Raw genomic sequence first — 9198 nt, 5'->3', positions numbered from 1 at the left:
CTATTTTCAAATACAATGCCGAAATGCAAGTATTATGCCTCTGACTTTAAACAGAAGATAGTTGCATTATATCAAAAGGGTGTGAAGCAAATTGATATTTCTAGGCGGTTGGACATCCAGAAGGGGTACAGTAAGTAAGATTATTAAGTGTTATTTACAAAGAGGGACTGTAGATCCCGCAGTTAAAAGTGGAAGACCGCGAAAAACTTCCTTAAAAATGGACCACATAATTTTAAGAAAAGCCAGAAGCGACCCAAAAAAAAGTGCCGTTGATATTAACAAGGAACTTAGGGAGGAATACCCAGATGTAAACGTTTCTGACATGACTGTTAGACGGCGCCTACTAACGGAGAACCTTTATGGTAGACGCGCCGTTAAAAAGCCCTTGTTATGGTGGGTTCATACAGCCAAATAAAATAAAATAAGAATAAAATAAAATAAAATAAGAAAGTTGGTTATATGGGATACCGTACATGCGTTCATACAGCCAAATAAAATAACAAATAAAATAAGAAGTCTTTATCTTTTAACTTCTTGTTTTTATTTTATGTAACAACTTTGCGCACGCTTAATTCTAACCTACAAATATTTTCAGTTTGGATTTAATTTATTTTATAATTTCACATAAGTAAAATGTATAATATAGTAGGCAACGAATAAATAAATATACTATAAATAGTAAAATTACTATAAACAATCGTAAAAGTTAACTTTTATCCAGCCTCATCGTACTGCGCATGAGCAAATATATATTTCTTATTTTATTTTATTTGACTGTATGAACGCACACAAATAAGAATTCCTTATTTCTTATTTTAATTTATTCTTATTTTATTTTATTTGGCTGTATGAACCCACCATTTACGAAGCGCCACAGAATGGCAAGATTAAAGTTTGCTAGAGATCACAAAGACTGGACACAAGATCAGTGGGCTTCAGTAGTTTTCAGTGATGAAAGTAAGTTTAATTTATTTGGAAGTAATTCGACAGGATGAAAGTTTAAAGGCCTCCTGGTCAAAGATTTGACCCGAAGTATTTAATTCCAACTGTCAAACAAGGTGGAGGAAACCTGATGGTGTGGGGATGTTTTAGACGATCTGGTACTGGTCCATTAGTCAGAATTGATTTGCGTATGGATGCTCAAAAGTATGTTGAGATATTGGAGAAAAACTTGTTGCCATACGAAGATGATCTGCCTTTGTCATGGATTTTCCAACAGGATAATGATCCTAAGCATACCTCTCGACTTGTGAAGAATTGGCTTTCAAGGGAAAAAAATCGGGTTTTGGATTGGCCTTCTCAATCGCCCGATTTAAATCCCATCGAAAATCTTTGAATGCAGTTAGAAAAGCAAATCAGAAAAAGACAAATCACAAACCGAGAAGATTTATGGGTAGTTTTGCAGGAAGAGTGGCATAAAATTTCAATTGATTATTGTGCAAAGCTAATATACTCGATGGGGGGAAGATGTCAAGCAGTCATTAAAGCCAAGGGATGGCCGACTAAGTAAAAAAAAATATTTCAATTATTGATTGAATAATATTTTTTTTTTGTGTATGCTTTAGAAATGTTTCCATACTTTTGTTAACCATTTTCTTAATAAAAATTTATTTTCTAAATATTTTTAAGTGTATACGTATGTTTTTAATGTATGATATTTTATACCCCGTCCCTCTTAAATTAAAAATACCATTTTATAAAAAAAACATAATAATATACATATTATGTACAATATTAAAGGTTTATAAAATGTTTCCATACTTTTGTTCGCCACTGTATCTTTTTATTATTAGACTTTTTTGATAATAATTAATCAATTAATAAAATCCTTTTATTTCAGAATGAATTGTTGCTAGAAGACCGATCAAAATGACATCAAGATTAGCTCAAATGCAGGTAAGTTTATTTATTTACTAGCTTTTGGTATAGGTATATACAAATATAACAAATATTACTATATGACTACAGTATCAATTTATTATTTTATTATAATTATAACAAATAATTAGCTTACATAAATAAGCTTCATGCAGAACCTCGCAACTAGTTGAATAAATTAGTGGTTTCAATTACACTTTATACTTTTTAGTTTACGATCATTCACAATGTTTAAAAAACACAATTAAAATTAATAGAATATCCTAGCAACAGCTTGCGTTAGTCAGTTGTATCCATAGAGCAAGCCTAATATTTATCAAAGCAAACATTTGAAGGAGGGTAAAAGGACAATAACTCACAATCTTTAAGACTTGTGTGTGAGTATGCTTTTATTTTAAAGAACACAAGTTTAATTAAATTAAAATAAAAAATAATTCTTCTACATATATAAATTAAAATAAATATTAAATTTCTAAAAATTAAACTAAAGTAAATATTAATTTTCTACAATATATAAATTTGAAATATAAATTAAAATTCAACATATACTAGTTAAAAAATAAAAAATTAAACATAATTCTTAACTTGTTCTTAACTAACATAACTAAAAAAAAATTCCTACAAAATTGAATATCAGCATATGCAGATTGAAATAATTTACTCTCAACTTACATTACTAATACAAAAAAATATATATCACTCGAAATAAATTTAACTATTGCTTATGTAATTTTCTTTGAATTGTGCATTGAGGTATGATTTGATTATTACCTTGTTTTTTCATTCAATTTATCTAATTATAGTTGATTATACGGCTCCCCTCACCTTATGATTTTAGTCTAGTTGTTTTTAATTTTTCAAATTTAGCATACCATATTATTATCTGTGATTGAACAATTTTTGTGATAGATATAATATTTTGACTTTGTAAAAAAATTTTTTTACTTTTTAACTTGTTGTGATTGTATTTTATAAATTTTACCTCTGTAATTGTTTTTAGCTTTGAGCGTGAAGATGGGAATATTTTAAATTCCCGAAACATGTCGCCCCCTTGCTTTTTTAAGCATTAAAATTTAAATTAAACAACTTAAAGATTGTGAGTTATTGTCCTTTTACACCCTCCTTCAAATGTTTGCTTTGATAATATGTACTCACAATGGGTTAGAGAACGTTTAGTTTTAGCCTAATATTTAGCTTATAAAACAATCAACTTTTGATTTCTAACCACAATTTCTCTTGACGGAAAATAATCAAAGGCCAAAATGACATTTCTCGCAAATTTTGAAGTATAATTAGTGGAAAAGTTAAAAGTCTGATAACTTTTTCAACTCATTGAAAGTGTCTACCACTAATTTTGACGCTCTAAATGCTTATATTGAAATTAAAGGAACATACTTCTACACTAATTGAAACCACTAATTTCTTCCACTAATTGCGAGGTTCTGAATGAAGCTTAATTGACAGAGAAAATAGTGGGCCCATTTTGAGCTTACCATACTCGATCAAAAAAATGCTTAAGTTTATCCTTAAATACCTGACAAGGACATACTGTATAAAGCACTAGTACCTAAAGTCCGTCCAACGAATCACAAAACATTTCTATAGACAAAATTGAAGAAATGACCTGTAAATGACAGATACAACTCATGTCGTATCCTTCCCATTGGACAGACTCACTGTATTGGAGAAAAGTCAAATAATACATAAATTAAATACGTATTATTTCATTTCCTTGTTATAAATAAATGACAAGACCTATCATTAAATCAATCAAATTTGCCATTTATAAAATAATAATGTTATTTTTTGGTGGGTCAATACTAAGCAACTATTAAATATTAAAACCTCCTTCTTTATTTATGAACAAGAAAACTATTACAGTAATACATGGGATATTATAAATTTAAATAAATGTATTTTGTATGAATAAAAAGATAAAGTAAAAGTATCATAAAATAGTTTGTGTAACTAGATGGTATCAGAAAAAAGTCACCTAAGGAACTAATCTAATTTATTTTTCAAGGAAAGATGTGGGTATAACTAAAACAGCAAATATCCCACACAAGCAACAACTAATTCAATTTGATAAACAATGTTACAATGAAAAGCATTAAGAAAAAGTTCTGTAAAAAAGATAAAATTGACAAGAAAGGTTGATTGAGATTTTTTTCATTTCTTATTAGAGATCCTACGCTTTGGTTTTAATTTGTCTTGATAATATTGTGACATGTCTTACAATGTGTGAACACGGATGTTTGATTGATTGGTTTATAAAAAATAATAGAAAAATGTATGAGAAATTTATTCAAATAGATACAATGTGATCAAAAAAATATATTTATGTAAATATTTGACATGAAAGACGTAATTTTTATAAATAGAGATTTGTAATAAATAAGAAGTAAGAAACTTTATCTCCTTGACATGTTAACGCTATAAAATATAACACCTTATGGTGTCCATAATAAGTATTGAATACTAATATTGTTTGTCTGTGCTATAGCATATTAGATTTTATTTAATTTATTACTCAAGATTTATTTACTATGTGGCCTATTTTCAAATAATTTTTACATTTTTTTCCAGTAGTTTGGTTTATAAAACATGTTGTAGTACTTTAGTATAATATTTACTTTTAGAGCTGTTTCATACTTTTGAATTTTGCATTGCAAAAATGTATTAGATATTTTTCAATTCAAATTTTTTTAATTTGAATTGTTTTGTTTAATATTTAACTTTTTCAAATTGTTTCGCGACTTTTATTTGTAATGTTCTCTTAGATATATACAGGGTGCTCCAGAAATAAGTACAAGTATTTTTACTGGTAGTATAGTTCGACATATCAAAAACACGACCATGAGTTTTTTTTGCTAAATGTGAAATTTTTATATTTTCCTTTTTTTTACATTTTCCGGAAAATATTGAAAATTTTTTGAGTGCCATTTGCTCAGCTTCCCGAAATTTGTTCAGGGTGCTTCGAGAGAATTCAATGTTGCCACCTCTTATGTTATCCACTTTCTGTATGTTTTTTAAGTAAAGTTATAAGTTCGCATTTTTAAATTTCTACAATAAAATACTTAAATTAATTTTATTCACTGTAGATTTTTTAATCATAGTAGATTACTATTAAGTATGGTGCAAAGTCTAATATATATTTTAAGTACCTTTTTTACAGTTTAGTAAACTGAAATAATGAAACTAAATATTGAAAAATTATAGCAACATTTCAACAGTTCAGAATCAGCGCCCTCTATTAGATATGTAAATAGTTAATGTTTGACCTACATTTTAACAGATCAGCTGAGGGCGTTTTTAGGTTGTCCAATTCATTTGAGATTTTACTCAAAACAGTGAACTACTGACAAAACCAAAATAAAAAAATAGGCAAATGTAATATAAGCCAGTAAAAATACTTTTATTATTCCAATAAAAATATCAATTACTTTGGTGTTTATTCACAAAAATAAGAGTGTGAGATAAAAAAGCAAAGGAGTTTAAATTCTCATAAAATAATCCTAAACAATTCAGATGGCATCTGAATGTATTTTGTGCCCAATACACGTGTAAGTGTAGTGCTGTTAAGAATCGCAGTGAATTGATGTATTGTCAGGTGTAGAGTTGCCGTTTTAGATAAAGTGATAAAACGACGCTCTAACCTAACTACATCGATCTGCTATCTATCGGAGTCCTTTTTCTAATGTTAATCTGAATTTTTCAAGTCATTCTAGTCGATGTGTCAACAAGATGAGATTCTGGTAATAGCTTGGTATTTGCGGCTGAATATCAATTTATTTAAAAAATGGTAAAGAGAAAATTTTTGGCAAAAGAGTTTCTTTTGCCCAGCTCTACCACCTCTTAATAGAATGTATGATGTTTAGGAGTGTAGTTAATCACCGCGACCTTACAGATCTATTGTTCCCCCTTCTTGAGTTATAACCAGTTATAACTCATCATACAATCTCATGGCTTTAACAAAAGCAAGTATCTAAGCACGAATGGTCGTTGTCTCGGCGCACTCAGCGAGGTGTTCTGTGTGTCTCAGTGTTCTGGTGTTTCCCCATTTTCCCCACAGAATCTGCATTCGCCGAGGCATTCGCCGTTGTTTCTCAGTTTCAGCCTACTGAGGTGTTCGTTGAGGAGACAGAGTCCTGTTAGAAACTTCGTAACAATCCGAAGATTGTTTTTACCAAAGTTTGTTTGAATGAAAACCTTTGATTTTTCTCGGTCGTATTTTTCGAGTGTCTTAGATCGTTGGAGAACACCCATTCCAAGTTGCGGATGGAGTCTTCCAGATACTTCAGTTCCGCTTTCAGTTGGTTGTCGTTTGGAAAACAGAACGGTTCTGGTCCAGTAAGTGGAGTGTTCGCTCCTTTTCTAGCTAAATCATTTGCTGTTTCATTGCCTTCTATCCCTTGGTGAGCAGGCACCCAGAGTAGGTGGACTATATTTTCTTTGCCTAATTTGTTGAGCTTCTCTCTAGGCATTTTTTGACCAACATCGAATTGATGGTTACTGAGTTGATTGCGTTTAGTGCTGCTTGACTATCGCATAGAATGGCAATTTCCTGTTTTCGATAGTTCCTATATCTAAGATAAATTTTGCGCATCTTTCGATAGCGGAAATTTCTGCCTGATGGATACTGGGGCACCACTAGATATACTTGCACTTATTTTTGAGACACCCCGTATAAAAATAGTTTGAAATTTATTATTACTCTTCAGCCTTTATATTAGACATAATGTTTAGAGTAGTATTATTGCTGAAAGCATAATATTAACTATGCTTAACAAGTACCGAGCTTTATGATCGAAAAAAATGGCGTCGAGCTGACATTCACTAAATAATTTTCTAGAGAAAATATTTTTTTTCTATTATATCGTATGTGTATAAGACTGAATAATTTTTCTTTAGGCGCTATATACAGAGTGGTGTTGGTATACCATCACTCTGTATCCATTAAAGGGTTAATCGCCCTAACCAAACTAAAAATAACCTAAAATAAAATATAATTGAAAAAATCTTAATAAAAGCAATAAATGAAAGAATAATCAATAAAAAATTATTATTTCTATCCCTTAAGTTCATAAAAAAAAAAAAATTTTCCCATTAGATTCAGCGATATTGCATAAAATAACGTCACGCAATCTGTTACCTCGAAACATAACAAGAAAGTATTTTCTAAAACAAGAACCTCATTAGAAATACTTTCGACATAAGACATTATCTGCCTACTTACATCGCGTACCGTTTTTCAACTCCATGCAATCACTTCAAATGCTTTTAGCGAAAAAAATCTTAACCAGGCGCCTTATATGCTAAACGCGAATTTGCAACAATAAATAATAATTACGCATCGAATTGTGTATTTGTTTACTCAAGGCACGCCACAATTGTTATTAACAAGGCTGGGTACATAATAAGTTGACAATTTATTCATTTCTAAGTGGTAGATAATAGTGAATTATGAATTAAAATATCTTCTTTGATTGATATACCGAAATTTGAGAAGTTTGGCTTATACAGGGTGCTACAAATTCGAGGTACGAACATGGTTAAATTGGGGCAAAGTTGCGCCTTGGGATGTTCACTAAGATGCCATCAAAAAAGTTTTAAAAATTGCAAGGATTGCTAAGTTTGTTGGAAAAAACTGATTTCTTTGAAAATCAATTATTTTTTGCTGTCGTTACTTTTTAGAAAATCAAAAAACTAATTGCACATTTTCATAGCCACTTTGTTAGGGCTATCTGAGAGTATTTTTAGATATTCAAATTAGCCGATAATTTGTGAGATATAGAGGCCAACTTAATTTTTTTAAATACGGACCTGCATTTTTTATTTTAGATTTTGAAAGAACTCAGTCTTCTAAATAAAATAAATTGCACACTTTATACTTTTTTTGTTTTGGCTACGTTAACAGCAACAAAACTATTTAATTATTATTTAAAATAATTTCAAGTCCGACCCTGGTTTCTTAAATTATTTAATCTGATTATATTAATCGCAATAATATTGATCAGCGCTAATTAACATTGAATAAGGAAAATCGAGCCAATTGGAAGATTCAAATATTATTTATTTGATCCAGGTCAGAAATTTAAAGATTATTATTTTTAACTTTTTTTATTGTGAATTTGGAATCTCAATGTGACATCTAATAATATGCATTATATTTATCGTAGTTATTTTAAATAAATCAACTTCAACAAACTAGTTTCTAATGTTCTACATGTTCGAAAGGGGTACCACCCTCCCTATTGCACAAATTTATTTTTCGTTCAATAATTTTATTTATAGCTCTTTGAACGCTTTTTTTCTTGTACCTACTTCCGAATGCATTTTATACTCTTTATTGTAAATGTTGAGATGAATTGATTTCACTTTTACAAACGACATCTAGTAATGTAGCTCCTTGGCGATAGGTCCAGGAACCTCGTTGGACATTATACTGCTCTACCATTGTTAAGTTTGAAAGCTTATCAATATTGTAACGATGAATAGATTAAATATTAAAAAAAAACAGAGCCGGACTTGTAATTAGTTTAAATAAACTGTGTTCAAATGTCAAAACAAAAAAAAATGTTAAGTGTGGCATATCATTGTACTCAGGAGAACGAGTTCTTTCAAAATCTGAATTAAAAAATGCAGGTGCGTATTTAAAAAAATTAAGTTGGCCTCTGTATCTCACAAATTTTCAGCTAATTTGAAAATCTAAAAATACTATCAGGTAGCCCTAATAAAGTGGCTATGAGAATGTGCAATTAGTTTTTTGTTCAAAAAATGATTTTGTTTGATTTTCAAAAAAGGAACGACAGGATAAAATAAAATTGATTTTCAAAAAGATTAGTCTTTTTTTCAAAAAACTCAGCAATCCTTGAAATTTTTAAAACTTTTTTGATGGCATCTTGGTGAACATCCCAATGGGCAACTTTGCCCCAAATTAACCATTTTCGTATCTATTAAGGTCGATTTATAGATTGAAAACGGTGCGATTCGACGTTGCGGTTGCGATTATTTCTATTGGCTATTACTAACGTTTCAAGGTCAACGTTCCTGTCGAAGTTAAAAGTTGGTTTTGACGTAAAACGTCAACCGCAACAACAACCGAAAAATTTATAATCAAAACCAAACCAACCTCCGATGAGGAGAAGGCACATGAAGAAGGTTCTCAAAATTTTAGCAAAAAATCATTTTTTTTTGAAATTTTCAAAGTAAAATAACTCCGTTATTTTGGACTTATTTGAAAAACGATAAAGCGAAAATATGTTTCTTTTATCGAGATCTACCACCCTTTAAAATACTTGCACTTATTTCTGGGATACC

General features: G+C 29.9%; 1 protein-coding gene across 1 annotated transcript in view; it reads left to right on the top strand.

Moving 5' to 3' along the window:
* The first annotated feature begins 1837 nt into the window (after window positions 1-1837).
* Window positions 1838-9198, top strand: part of LOC115890791 (zinc finger C2HC domain-containing protein 1C) — a 51720-nt gene continuing 44359 nt past the window's right edge. Inside the window, exon 1 of the mRNA XM_030911129.1 lies at window positions 1838-1896. Within this exon, the coding sequence (XP_030766989.1) occupies window positions 1870-1896 (27 nt within the window). The 5' untranslated portion in view covers window positions 1838-1869. The remainder of the gene's footprint in view (window positions 1897-9198) is intronic.

Source organism: Sitophilus oryzae, unplaced genomic scaffold (assembly GCF_002938485.1).
Source record: "Sitophilus oryzae breed Bouriz unplaced genomic scaffold, Soryzae_2.0 scaffold_926_pilon_pilon, whole genome shotgun sequence".
Lineage (NCBI taxonomy): Eukaryota > Metazoa > Arthropoda > Insecta > Coleoptera > Curculionidae > Sitophilus > Sitophilus oryzae.
The sequence above is the reverse complement of the archived record's forward strand: the minus strand, read 5'-3'. Positions and strand labels throughout refer to the sequence as shown.